The 15280-nt window shown below is 39.4% G+C and overlaps 1 protein-coding gene across 2 annotated transcripts in view; it reads right to left on the bottom strand.

Moving 5' to 3' along the window:
* The window catches only part of GRID1 (glutamate ionotropic receptor delta type subunit 1), an 802371-nt gene that overhangs the window by 273501 nt on the left and 513590 nt on the right, over positions 1-15280 (bottom strand). For both annotated transcript variants that reach the window (XM_070945420.1, XM_070945421.1), the window contains exon 4: positions 13630-13835. In XM_070945420.1, coding sequence (XP_070801521.1) covers positions 13630-13835 — 206 coding nt within the window. The remainder of the gene's footprint in view (positions 1-13629; positions 13836-15280) is intronic.

Here is a 15280-nt window from a genome sequence, read left to right as displayed (position 1 = left end):
AGATAGATAAGTAGGGAGGGAGGGAGGGAGGGAGGTAGATATGAAGGGAGGGAGGGAGGAAGAAAGGAAGGAAGGAAGTTCTTTCCCATCTTCTGAATCCATTTTCCAGCATGAGAAGTCTTCTTAGAAATTTTGCAATTAATCTAGATCTGTGATGGCGAACCTGTGTGCAGCAGGTGTGTGCAGCAGGTGGCACATGGAGCCCTCTCTGCTGGCATGCGAGCTGTCGCCCAGCTCATGTCCACTGCGCATGCACATGCGAGCCTCCCATCAGCCAGCTGATTTTTGGGATGCGCAGGGGGCGAGGTGCATGTGGGAGACACGAGTGCATGCGTGGGGGATCAAGCGTGCATGGGTGTGGGGGTCACGCATGCATGCATGGAAGTTGTGCGTGCATACGCGGGGGCACACACACATGCGTGGGGTGGGAGTGGTGTGTGTGTTCTGGAAGTGCAGAAACAGGCCCACATGGGGGGAGGGGTCACGGGGTGTGTGTGTGTGTGTGTGTGTGTGTGTGTGTGTGTGTGTGTGTGTTTGTGTGTGCAGGGGCGTGCACATTGCATTATGGGTTCCAGTACATGCTATCGCGCAGGCACGCACTTTTGGCACCCAAAGAGAAAAAGGTTAGTCATCACTGATCTAGATGGACCCAAAAATACCTTTGATATTTACGTGGTGGACACATTCACAATCTTTAATATGTCAACATTATAGAAACATTAGTTAATATAGTCCATCATCTTCTATCCAGAAAGGCTCCTCATATCAATTAAATTTCCCCAAAGAGTTTATTAGACTCACTGAGAACTGATGGACCCCCTACTATGAACTAGAGGTTGAGTCTACACATCACATTCTTCTGTTCTACTGTCTTTATTTTGGAGCTGATCACTAATTAATAACTGTTACTTCTTTTTCCATTTCAAAAATTATGTTGTATGGGGGATTTTTCTTTGTCTCTCCAAAAAGAGAGCATCACACTGTCCACTGCATGGATCCTTCCCCTTAATTGCATAGAATATACATTGTATGAGCATTAGGAAGCCAATTGTAAGGTTTTTTAAAATTTTATTTAGTAACCAATGTGTTATAAAGATAATAATCCACCTCTTATGGTAGATTAACTTTGTCTATAAATACATGACAGAAAGAATAAGGCAGGGTAATCTTTCATTTGTAGATATGCATATATGTATGTATATACGCAAACCCAAGCTGATGACAAGGAAATCTGCACTGGTACAAAATCCTAACTTGTTATGCTTAATGGATGCATATATGTGCAGACCAAGCTATTCAAAAGCTATTAAGAGAGATTGAGGCCATTTTCAGAGCACTTGGCCTTGATCTGGCTAGCAGAGCTTTTTAAAAGTTCATCCCAATTTTAGTATTATTTAGGCAATGCCAGAGACAGCAAAGTAGGCTGGGAGAGAGAGAGAGAGAGAGAGAGAGAGAGAGAGAGAGAGAGAGAGAGAGAGAGAGAGAGAGAATTCAAATGTAGATATCTCAAGGAGGGCAACACTGAGATTGATCTGTGCTAACAATGAAGAGTGACAATAACCAGACTTTCAAAGGTATGGATGCAGAAATTAGATTTGAAGGAAACAAAAATTGCAGGCTTTAAATTCAAGACATGAGACACTGCACCTATTTCTGCTCTTTTTCTACCGCTCTAGGAAAGAGAAACACTCTGCAAATAACATGCCACACAAACCCATATACAAACAGACTGATGCTCTCTCACACAGGCTGCATCTTCATATTAAGGTGCACTTTTCTCTATAGTAATAAACCACTCTATTCAGTTGATAAAAATGTTCAGCTTCCTGCTGCAGAAACGCCATTGAGGACAAGCCTGCATAAAGGGTTTTTCAGGAATAAAGGCAAAAGATAACCAGAGTGACTCACAACCTCATTTCCATCCTACCTCAAGGAACTCCAAGGGGTTGGACTAGAAGACCTCCAAGGTCCCTTCCAACCAGAGGTGGGTTTCAGCAGGTTCTGACCAGTTTTGGAGAACCGGTAGCGGAAATTTTTAGTAGTTTGGAGAACAGGTAGTAAATATTCTGACTGGCCCCACCCCCATCTATTCTCTGCCTCCCGAGTCCCAGCTGATCGGGAGGAAATGGGGATTTTGCAGTAACCTTCCCCTGCCACGCCCACCAAGCCACACTCAACAAGCCATACCACGCCCACAGAACCGGTAGTAAAACATTTTGAAACCCACCACTGCTTCCAATCCTATTATTCTAGATTCTATGTTCAGAAAGAAAACAGTTCCTGAGACAAATTAATTTTAGGAGACACCTTGGGAATATAAACTGGGTTTAGAGAAACTTATATAGATGCACCAAGATTAAATAGGCCCTCATCGATGACATACATTCACAGCTATGTTTTTTCAGTTTGCAGCGTCTGAACCGCGTGCAGAATTTGCAATTTTCAGAGCTGTTTGCAAACATAGCCCAGAGAGAGATACTTTCATAGTTCACAGTGGAATTAATTAGGACATAAATAACCAAATACATCTACATTAATTACCATCATAGCTTGGATAGTCAAGCTCATATTATTCACTTCATAGAGGTGTGTTCATTTCTAGGCTGGTAAAAACTTCAAGATGTTCCTAGCAGCTTATTAATGTTTCATTTTACTTTTCTCCCAGCAAATATTTTAGGTTTAGCTACTGTATTTTTCCAAAGAAGAAACTCCAGCTTATATTTGGGCCTTTGCCGTTCTTAGATATTTTGTCTTATGAAAGGGTTTCCTTGGCATTTCATCTACGTTCATTTAGATTGTTTCTTATTGTTTTTGATATTTTATCTCTCAGTTTGTAATACTGGCATTAAATCATACAAAGAGCCCATTAGAAGCAAAACAATTAAATGAAATCTCACTGTGCCATGGTTTGTAAAAACACTCGTTGGCATTTACACAGTAATTCTACTGCTGACATTTAAAAAAAAAAAGTATTGGTGCATTCCACAAAGAAATTGGAGGCCTCCTGTAATTTGGTATAAGAACCTTCCTTTTATGGAAATTCATAAAATAAATGTATCAAACAGACTTCCATGGGAACAAAAGAATTTGAACTGAAATAGGGCAATCCTTCCGTGTGTAACATAAGGTTCCATACAGTACATGTTTTAGTATAAGCTATGAAAAGGGAGAGTTCGATGAACTCAGTTCACAGATTTAAGGTGAAGATACAAAGGGAGAAAACATATAAGATACTATGACTTCAGGAAGGAAGGAGGGAAGTGAAGTTTAAGCATAGGGATTAGTTGGCTAATATTCTCTCCCAATAATTCACTTATTCCCATAATATATCAAGAGCCATTCTAGAGTAGGAATATTCCATCAACTTCAAGTTAAATAAGAAGAACCCCTCACCCCCTAGCAATTACAATGCCACATAACTAATTGGTAAGCAAGACTAATAACTAATTGGTAAGCAAGACATTACCCTTCTAACAAAAGTGTGCATACCCAAAGCTATGGTATTCCCAGTTGCAATGTATGGCTGTGAAAGTTGGACCATAAAGAAGGCTGAGTGCCGAAGAATTGAGGCCTTTGAACGATGGTGCTGGAGAAGACTCCTGTGAGTCCCTTGGATTGCAAGGCAATCAAACTAGTCAGTCCTAGAGGAGATCAACCCTGACTGCTCTTTAGGAGGCCAGATCCTGAAGATGAAACTCAAATACTTTGGCCACCTAATGAGAAGGACGGACTCACTGGAGAAGAGCCTAATGCTGGGAAAGACTGAGGGCAAAAGAAGAAGGGGACGGCAGAGAATGAGGTGACTGGATAGAGTCACTGAAGCAGTCAGTGTGAGATTAAATGGATTCCAGAGGATGGTAGAGGAACCTGGAGGAACATTGTCCATGGGGTCGCGATGGGTCGGACACAACTTCACAACTAACAACAACAACAATAAGCAAGACTTGAATACCGATAGAAGAAAATATTTGTAGCTTGCGGTTAAACTGTCAAATTGATGCTGTTTACTGAGCTTAGTAGTTTTCTTGCAGATGTTTCATTACCAAACTAGTAATGAATTATCATCAGAGCACTATCTACTTTGGGTAAGGAAATATTTGCAAGAAAACCTCCAAGCTCAGAGAGGATCAGCGACTTGAATAGTTACATACTCTAAACTCTGCCTAAATCCACTTTGTTTTTCTGGAAAAGCCTAATTATTTACTCCCCTGGCAATCTCATATGTTCTAATCACCCCAACTGTGTTGCATTGCTATGAAAGGAACACAAGCTTCACCATTAAATATTTATTTTCAGTGAAATAAGGTAACTAAGCAGCAAAGAGCTATACAACTCCTTGTACATAAGTACTTTCAGATCTGTAATGTATCTCCAACTGAATCGTGAAGTATTTACAGAAAAGCTATATTTTTAGAAGGTTCTTGAATCCCCAGATAGGAGTGTTATTGAAAATCTGGAGATTTTAATGTGTTGTATCTGCAAAAAGTACTAACAATACTTCTAAAGGGAAGAATTCAACAAAAGTGAATGAGGGGGAAAACCCAAGAGTGAAACTGAAAGACTCCCAGCTGCCATAAAGGAAGTCTTTGAAAGCTGTTATTTCTTGCAAAGGAAGCACAAGAAGTACTGATTAAAAGGCCATTCACACTTTTGTTCACTATTTTCATATGTAAACAACTAAGCATAATGGTGGGAATGTGAATATGGTGATTGTTGTTTATCCTTAGGTATTTTTGTTGTTGTTGTTGTGGATTTATTTCTCTGGCTTTTGGGTTTTAATTCTCTGGTAGCTACCCAGAGTTGCAATTTGCAAACAGAGCAGCCAGATATGGTAAATCACCTAAGTAAATAAGTGAAGAGAGGAAGACATGTCAATCCAGGAATAAACCAGGGGAAAATGGCACCAAATGCTTCCAAACTATCAGAATGCTAATTTTTTTGTGGGCAGATATTATTCAAACAGCCTTACACAAACACACACCAATTGTTGCCCTCAGAATTACAGCAGGCTAATCCCACTCAGAACCCTAAAATAATGCAGGATGTCTTCAATTTACAACAGTTTATTAGTGACCATTCAAAATTACAAGGGCACTGAAAAAAGTGACTTATGACCGTTTTTCACACTTATGACCGTTGCAGCATCCCCATGGTCCCATGATCAAAATTTGGTTGCTTGGCAACTGATTCATATTTATGACCGTCACCTGATCAACTTTTGCAGCCTTTTGACAAGCAAAGTCAATGGGGAAGCCAGATTCACTTAAGAACCATATTGCAATGATTCACTTAACAACTGTTGCAAGAAATGTTGTGTTGTAGGAAGTTAGCATCCACCCCTCTCCTATAAGAATGAAATATACTAGGAAATATTAAAAAGGCAGAATGTTATATTTCCCTGGATGAGACATGGAGAGATGTGTTTTTTAAGGCAGGGAGCAGACACACTCTTAATAGCCCCCACCCTCCTCAATAGCCCACAGCAGATGTCAGCACTTAAGAGATAAAGGGATAGCTATGCCCCACCCAAGATCCAACAAAGCTGGGTTAGCCCTCTACTCATCTAGCAACAGAACTCACCACATGGCACCTGGGGAGATTGCATCACCCAGCAAGGCTCAACCAAGCCTGGGATTCAAAAGACAACCTACAAAGTTACCCCTACATGGCCCCATGGGAGTCTGACAACCAATCAGAATACAAGCTCAAATTCAAAGCCCAACAGAGAGTATAAATCAATCTCTCTCTCTCTCTCTCTCTCTCTCTCACACACACACACACACACACACACACACACACACACACACACACACACACGTGCTTTTTTTTGCCCAGGATCTCAAATCCATGTGGTCCTGTCCACCATTAAACTATCTTTTCAAGCAGTCTCCATGTTTCCAGTGTCTTTCTCCCCACTTGGAACTGAACCCAGGTAGACATTTCTTCCAACAGTGTAAAATGGGAAAAAACTCACTTAACAAACGTCTCACTTAGCAACATACATTTTGGGCTTGGTTATGGTCGTAAGTCAAAGGCTACCTGTATTACAAAACAGATGCCGAAGAAATGTAACATTTTGAGAGAATTTTCAAGCGTGCTGTTCTTCCATGGAACAATTAACAGGTTGCTGTTCAGTTCTAACCCTGTAATGGAAAAGGTCCTTTTTCAGTCTGGGGCCCTTTCCTGCCCACTCCTCAGCTATTGATGGAATAAATCCAAAGGTTACATCATTCACTCAGGCAGAAACAAGGTTTAGATTGTTCATGATTAATTGAATAGCCAGAGTTATCTGAATACTATCTGTGGTATTTTCCATCAACACTCCTACATCACTTGAAATTCTCTATTAAAAAGGATTACAAGCAGAGCAATAAAATAGTAATTTGCATGTGTTTGGATTAACTTGATTGTCTGCATTCAACAGATTCCCACCACTGGAGATTCTAACATGAAAGATAAATTTATCTCAAGTGCAGCTTTATTTATAGCCATCGCTCTAAGTACCTGACACAATTTTGCCCTTTGCATTCAAAACCAATTATTATTAAATTTCAAACATCTGGATCATTACAGGCATGGTGTTCTTGGTTAAATTGAAAGAACTATGGCTAATAAAGCAATTTACAAAACACAGGCAATTATATGTTGGAATTCAAGGTTAGGCTGCGGAGACCCAAAAGCCAGCTACATTGCTGGTCAGAGACGGGACAGCAGAATAGCCAGGAAAATTAGAGCTGGAAAAAGGGAAACACATAAATATCACAAATACATATATAAAAGTGGGAGCTTCTGACCTTGGCCTGATACAATTTGAAAACAATCAAGTTAAACTAGATTCAAGAATCCAATTAGCTAAAGGGCATTATTGATGTCTGAGTGTCAGATTTCCCATGAAATTCAAAAGGAATTATAGTTTGTTTGTTTGTTTTTTTTAATAAGAGGAACAAGAAAGACAAAAAGGTTGGACAGTGGATATGGCAATACCTGGAGCCAGCAGAAGCGAAGAGAAAAGAAATTGCTTAACGCATTGTAAGCCGCCCTGAGTCTCCAGAGAAGGGTGGCATATAAATCAAATTTAAAAAAAAAAAAACCTGGAGAAAAATCACAAAATACAAAAACCTGCAAAAAAAATGGAATGACTATTGCAAAAGAAAGCAAAGATTGTACCAATAAATAGGAGCTTTGGGTGCAATCCTAAAAGAGCTGAAGCACCACTTGAACACCATCGACATTGACAAATTCACCATCGGTCAATAACAAAAGGCAGCTTTACTCAGAACAGCTTCCATCCTGTGATGAAATCTGTAACACCATCAAACATCCACCTCTGCCTATTGAGGTCCTTGGAAAGGACTTGATAGGTGGTTAAAAATGCCAACTTTAATCTAAACATCTGGCTGACTATGCAATAAACATTTTGTGTTGTTTGTTCTGAGACTTATTTAACAACTTGATCTACAAAGGAAAAAACCCTGATTACAAAAGTATTATACATTTGAACCTATGAATTAAAAGAATATATATATATATATGTAGGTCTTTGGTTATTCGGGTCTTCTCCCACGTAAAATTGGAAGTGTCTTGGCAACGTTTCGACAAAGTCTCATTCGTCATCTTCAGGCTGGTGTTCTCGGCTTCGTGCTTCCAGGAGCAATGTGAGATCGCAGCCTGGAAGCACGAAGCCGAGAACACCAGCCTGAAGATGACGAATGAGACTTTGTCGAAACGTTGCCAAGACACTTCCAATTTTACGTGGGAGAAGACCCGAATAACCAAAGACCTACATACAAACACCCGCGAAAACCTGAGAAAACTACAAAAAAACCTTGGCTACGTAGGGAAAACCTGGCTAGAAGAAAAACATATATATGTATATGTATATGTATATGTATATGTATATGTATATGTATATGTATATGTATATGTGTAGGACTTTGGTTATTTGGGTTTTCTCCTGCGTAAAATTTCGACGAAGTCTCATTCATCATCTTCAGGCTGGTGTTTTTGGCTTCGTGCTTCTAGGAGCAATGTGTGATCGCAGCTGTTTCTTCATTTTAACTGCCAGTGGGGGTGCGAGCTGATTGGGTGGGAGCTTGGCTGTATTCTGATTGGGTGGAGGTGTGTTCTGATTGGTTAGTGGTTTGGCTGTGCTCTGATTGGATGGGGGGGTTGGCTGTGCTCTGATTGGATGGGGGTGTGTTCTGTTTAGGTGGGGGCTTGGTTGTGCTCGGGTTAGTCTGAGTTGCAGGGGGATTTGAGCTGGTGAGCTGCGTTGCTGTTGTTTGGCTTCACGTTCGTGGTCGTGCCACATCTTCATGGTGGGTGTCAGTTTGCTTCATGTATGGATTGGAGGAGTTTAAAGTCGCTAATGATGCAGCTGTGGTCTGGCTTCTGGTTTGTAGTCGTGCCTCATCAGTGTGGGTTTGCTTTTTGTGTGGATGTGTGGTGGTGACATCCTGTGTGGTTTTCGTGAGTGTGGGTCTGGTATTATTCTTTGTGTTAGGGACTCGTTTGTCAATGAGGGCAGGTTTCCAAATGGCTGGTAGGCGGGAGGTATCATCTCCTTTATTCATGCTGTGTGGACGTTTTTCTATCTCGATGGCTTCTCTGATTATTCTGTTGTTAAAGTGTTCAGTTTTGGCTATAGTTCTGGTCTTTTTAAAATCAATATCATGTCCTGTGGCTTTAAGGTGTTGGAGCAGGGAAGAAGTTGGTTCCTCTTTTCTGACTGATTTCTTGTGTTCTTCAATGCGTGCACTTATTCTTCTGTTGGTTTGTCCGATGTATGTGGTGGGGCAGGCGGTGCATGGGATTTCATATACTCCTTGATTTTCTAACTCAATTTTGTCTTTGGGGTTTCTTAGGATGGTGGATATTTTTCGGTTTGTGCAGAATGCTGTCTTGATGTTGTGTTTGTGGAAGATCTTGCTGATTCTGTCTGTGGTGCCTTTTACGTATGGGAGGAGGGCTTTGCCATTTTCTTGTTCTCTGTCTTGGATTTTAGTGGGGGTTTCTTTTTGGATTAGGTTGGTAATCTTATTTCTTTGGAATCTGTTGGATGTTAGTACGTTAGTGAGAGTGTGTAGTTCAGTTTTTAGGTGTTGTTCATCAGCTAAGCGTTTTGTTCTGGAGATGAGTGTCTTGGTTACAGAGTTGATCTGTGCTGGGTGGTGGTGTGAGAGTGCATGCAGATAGCGGTTTGTGTGTGTTTTCTTCTGGTAGATGGTGTGTCCTAGCGAGCCATTGGATTTTTTGTAGACTAAGACATCCAGGAAGGGAAGTTGGTTGTTAGCTTCTGTTTCCATGGTGAACTGTATTTTGGGGTGTAGGCTGTTGAGGTGTGTGAGGAAGTTGTCCAGTTTTTATTTCCTGTGTGGCCAGATTATGAAGGTGTGGTCTACGTATTTGAGCCAGAGTTTGGGTTTGTGATCCGATATTTCTAGAGCTTGGGTTTCAAAGTATTCCATATAGAGGTTGGCAATGACAGGTGAGAGGGGTGATCCCATGGGTGCTCCTTCTATTTGTTTGTATTTTTGTCCATTATAGATGAAGTATGTGTTGGATAGGCAGTGGTTGGTCAGATCTAGGATATGCTTGGGAGGGTTATATTTGTTTTGGATAGCTGTCAAGGCTTCTTTGATTGGCACTTGGGTGAAGAGGGATATGACATCGAAGGTCACAAGTAGGTCACTGGGCTGTAAATTTTGTTTCTTTATGATCTCTATGAACTGGAATGAGTTTTTTACGTGTGAGGTGATGGATTCTGCATAGGGCTGTAGTTGTTTGGCGAGAAATTTGGCTAGGTTTTGTAGAGGTGAGCCTATGGAGCTGACTATGGGTCTAAGTGGGATTCCTTCTTTGTGTATCTTGGGGAGACCATAGAGCTTAGGGCATCTGGATGATTTCTCTCTGGGAATGATTCTTTGCTGGATCTCTTCACTGATGGGGGAGGCTTTTTTTTGGATCTAGTGGTTTTTTCCAGGTAGGTGGTGGGATCTGTGTTTAGGGAGAGAATTGGAGTATTTGATCCCAATTTTTATTTGAATCTCATTTTAAACAGAGGAAGTCTTAAATCTGAAATTCAGCCTTGGGACCAAATTGAGATACCACTTGAATTGTGTTGCTACCCTTCAGAAACACACCAAATATTTTCCAATATTTCCAGCCTCACAGACCAACACGTCTTAGTCATGTCATCCACCCCAGATTTTCCCTCATTTCTAAGCCTTTAGAAGCAGAGATGACCAGAGGTGATATTCAGCAGGTTCTGACCAGTTCTGGAGAACCGGTAGCAGAAATTTTGAGTAGTTTGGAGAACCGGTAAGTACCACTTCTGACTGGCCCCGCCCCCATCTATTCTCTGCCTCCCGAGTCCCAGCTGATTGGGAGGAAATGGGGATTTTGCAGTATCCTTCCCCTGGAGTGGGGAGGGAATGGAGATTTTACAGTATCCTTCCCCTGCCACACCCACCAAGCCACGGCCACAGAACCAGAAGTAAAAAAAATTGAGTCCCACCACTGACAATGACAATAATACCAAGCAGAGATTCATAGTAAAAGCCATATAGCCTCTACCCCACTCTCTATGAAGAAAAGGAAAGGGAGCAAAATTTCTGTTTTTTAGCATCTGGATAGTTTACAAATGACTTATCTATTAACATTTTTCTGATGTCCGGCTGTTACATAACCCTCATTTTTGGTTCTTGTTGAGTTCTTTCTCTGAACAGCTCAGCTGCTGATCCCCTCAAGAGCCTTCCTGGTCTTTCAAAGACAAAAGACAGATTGTACCAAAAGGATATTCTGTCTAGCTGTCCTTTCTGCAGAATAGCTCCCAGGCCTTGACGGTGTGACAGAAACTGAAGCAGGTCACCCAGACCTCATAAGAATGGGACAATATCTCTTTTTCTTGCCAAACCTATTAAAAATCCATTTTATCTCAAATGTCACACTTCAACCCCAGTACAAATGCTGTATTTCATTCCCCCAGTGATTGTAATAGTGTGCAGGTGGCTCACAGGTTCATAAATAGTATAGAGTTAAGTAACCTGCTAACTTCCATATGGCCTATATGATTGCCAAATTATCCCCTTTAGCATATTTCAGAGGCATACAGCCTTTAAAAAGATTACATAGTTCCATTATTCAACTTTTCGTCTCCTAAAGCTTTGCTGAATCAATCAAGATTCAGTAACAGAAGATTTTTTTTTTTTGAACAAATTACTTCTTAATTCAGCCCAGACGTATATTCCTGCAGGGATCTGGAAAAATATCAGGATCATTAGCCTAATAATTCCTGTAATAGCCCTTTTTCTCTGGGGAAGGTCTGAGCAGCATGATAATTTAGTGCATTACCCTTTAAACTTCACATCCTGCAGGGCTGTTGCCTTTCTGACATGTGAATGGCAAACCTGAATATTAGCAGAAGTTATGTATTTTAGAGGGCAGCGGTTGGAAGCACATAATGAAATATTGCTGCTGGAGTGAATAGAAATATAGCACAGTCCTTAATTTATTTGGGTTCTTTTCAGCAAGCCTGAAAGGCAGCTTGGACGAGCATCCTTTGATAAGTTGAAGACCACAAATATATAAGGAAAGCAATTTCAAACCACCGTGGAAAAGCTTAAATTAGCTGAAACGGTGTCAACAACTCACTCTGATGTTTCCAATCAAGGATGGAAGAATCTAGCGCATGCACAGAACCAAACCCACGGCCCTTCGACAGGACAGTGGAGAACATTGTTTCCAGAAAGATACCTTGTGCATCTCTCTTAAGTTTTCAGATTCCACAATGCAACATGCAGAGTTTGTATTCCAGAGTATATTGTCATAATTCTCAGAGTTCAATAAAACTTGTGTCTGTTGGACCCCAGGGCTCACACGAGGCCTTAAATATGCACGCCTGTAAAATCAAAATAACTCCCATTTTAGTCCAGTGTAATTTTTCTCGTGAAGGCCATCAAAATCCACTTGGATACTCACAAAAGCAAGAAATGGAGACACACCCTCTGCAACTATTGCTCCCTTACACAATTGTTAATTAGAGGTAGGTTTTCCACAACTCAGATGCAACTCTGAATTTTCAAAACCTCTAGATTGGTCTCCCTTTGAGATATTTAATCCCGTTAAATTAGTGGCCATTGCTATTTTTTGATATAATGGATTCCAGAGGTTAATAGTGCAATGTATACCACTGAAGTAGGAAGTAATGTTTTCTTTGCTCTAAATTTCCTCCTAATCCATTCTTTGGCTAAGCAGGTTCATACCTGGCTTTTATTTAGAGTGGAGACCATAACAAAACAAACAAAGAAAACAAAACAAGCAAATAAAAAATGGTTATAGATGAGACTGGGAAATATTTTTTTTAAAAAAAAAAGACATCTCAGAAGGAAGCAGTGAAAAATCATTTCATATTATCTATATAAAAAAGCAACAATCTACGTTTTGCAAGCACAAATAAATAAGGCAACCACCAATTGGTTAATAAATAAAATGTTAAATATGGGCTCAGGCCCTGGTAAACCATAACAATGTTTCACATTTGATAAATCATAAAAAGATAACTAGAGAACATTAATATTATATCCTCTTTATATCAGACCTATCAAATTTATGTCAACTTTGTTTTTGATTTTTCAAGTTGCTCAAAATCAATTTCATTAAAGAGAGAGAGAGAAAAAAAATACCATCCAATGAGAACATTATTCCACATGGTAATGATAATTAGATTGTTATCAAATATAAAGCATATTACGTAATATTATATTATTCAAACTAAGCAAAGCAGAAACTAAAAAAGAATGTATTTCGACAGTTTTCTGCAGTCTGACCCTTTTCTATTTTATGAGCTTCCATAATTCTTTATTCCCATCACCTCAAAAAGAGCAATTAAATGTTCCTCATAATTTCATGTGAAGATTAATTAGCTGATGATCCCTGTCAAAAATACATTATTGATTCATTTATAAATGATAAAATTCATTAAAATATTAATTCATCTAGAAATTACTTTTCCCATAGGGGTAATTCATCAGATCCACTAAAAATATATGAAATATCAGTCCAGTTCAAATCATATATACTTCTTTGCCTACTACAACAAACTTGTGGCACTCAAATTTAACAACCACAACAATGATAAATGTGAGGTAAGCTTTGCCCAAGAAGGCAAACACCAGGTTAGCATAAATAAATATAGCATAAATAAGGGAAATGTATGGAACTATTCTCAAAATAAGCTGATCACACTCCTTAATCACTCCTATCAGTGAAGGGTATCCAGTTGTGCTCAATCTATCAATCATATGAACATGTTACCAGATAAGATTTTCTTTATATTTGCAACTTTAAAGCTATTAGAATGGTGAGGAACGTCAAAAAGAGAGGAGAAAACTCAAAGTGTGATTGGCAACCTGCCTAGGAAATACTGCACACAACTTCTTGTACATAAGTACCTTTCAAAGTTCCCAAGTCTACATTTTATTTTATTTATTGTTACACAGCAGATGATTTAGCATTTACCCAACTAGAAAGCACGGCATCTCAAGGTTGAACTGCAGAAGTAGAGATTATCTATGATCACTTCTCTTACGACTTTCAGTTAAGAAAACATTCCAGAAAGAAAGTACTAACCTCATTGATGAATGTTTGTGCTCCCCTTGGGCTCAGAAGTAAGATGGCTCTCCGTAACGTATCTCGGTAGCGGTTCAGCTCTTCGGTTTTCATGGAAGTAAAAAGGCTGGCAAAAACCCTGCTGATGTTTCTGTCTACTTTTTGTAAAGACACGTCAAGTCCTAGCTTTGAAGCCTGATCCAGAAATCCTTGTAGGCCACGAATATCTGCCGAAGAGAAACAGAAATCACTCTCAGAAAAAGAACATAGCTCTAAGCAAAGAAGAAGCCATGACAAAGGTCAAAAAAACAGAGATGTCCCTTGGCTTGTCAAAGAGGCTTCTTTTAGCCTGCTGGATTTTACTCTGAATAAACCCAAATCTCATTGGAAATCCCTCATTTGAAGGTAGTGTGACATTCCTGAAATAGAAAACCAAACACAATTCACAGTAGGTATGTAGTAATTGAATACTCCCCCCCCCCCCCCGGGTTTAATTTCCTTCCAGAATCTACCCATCATTCTTTCTTTCTTTCTTTTTTTGATTTTTTTTTAATTTTTAAACAAAACTTAAAACATAAAACAAATATCATCCATTACAATTATAGAAAGTGTATTGATCGGTTACAAATCTTTTGTGCTTAATCCTCTATCCAACATTTTCTTATTTAACAGTTTATTACATTATTATTCTCATTTACCAATTATTTAACAGTAAATTGTCCTCTATAAGGGGAAAAAAAACCCTTTATATGTTTTATTATCTTATCCATTTCATATTTCATATTTCATTTCCATTCTTTCTTGTCTAACCATTGATAAAATAGATCCCATATCAAATAATATTGTTTATCTTCTTGTTCCCTAATTTCAAATGTCAATTTACTCATTTCAGCACACTCCAAAATTTTCTTGATAACGTCATCATCCGTGGGTATCTTCTCACCTTTCCAATTTCTAGCAAATACAATTCTAGTCGCCGTTAAAATATTCACAATTAAATATCTGATTTCTCTATTGTATATTTCTGGTAAAATCCCCAATAAAAATGTCTCTGGTTTAAAGTCAATATGTTTCTTTGTCATTTTTTCCAGCCATTTGTGGATTTTAGTCCAATATCTTTTAGCTACCCATCATTCTTTCTGATGGTGAGCCCAAAAGTTCAAGGCCATTTGAGAAATTCTTGGGCTGCCCCAATTAGCTTCATGGCTTGATAAGTTTTCACTAAACACCCTATTCGTTCACATAGAAGTATCTTCTACTTTGTGCCATCAGTCCTCTTTGACAAATTAATTTTATTTTGGGGTCCTTGGTGCTCTCTGAGCTTGGTTGTTTTCTTGCAGACCTTTCAGACTAGGTAACATTATCAACCCAATAATTTGGGTAATCAAATGTCTGCAAGAAAATAACGAAGCTCAGAGCGCACCAAGGACCCCCTTATTTCAACCCTGATCTACAAATATTCTCCTTTATTTGTACCATAATTTTATTTCAGTGGGCATTCCCTGCAAACAGGAGTGGTGCAGAATCCATGCCCCTTATTTATATCTCATGCAGATAGCTAAATTTCCCACTTGTACTATGGAAACGTTCCCCTTCGAGACACTGGGGTTGACAAACCACAAGAGCACCTCAATGCCAGTCCTGAGATTCAAAAACAGGTGAGTTCATTTTC

This window comes from Pituophis catenifer, unplaced genomic scaffold (genome assembly GCF_029215685.1).
Source record: "Pituophis catenifer annectens isolate HBS135680 unplaced genomic scaffold, rPitCat1.0.hap2 SCAF_6, whole genome shotgun sequence".
NCBI lineage: Eukaryota > Metazoa > Chordata > Lepidosauria > Squamata > Colubridae > Pituophis > Pituophis catenifer.
Note: the sequence above shows the minus strand (reverse complement) of the source record. Positions and strands in the feature narration are given on the sequence as shown.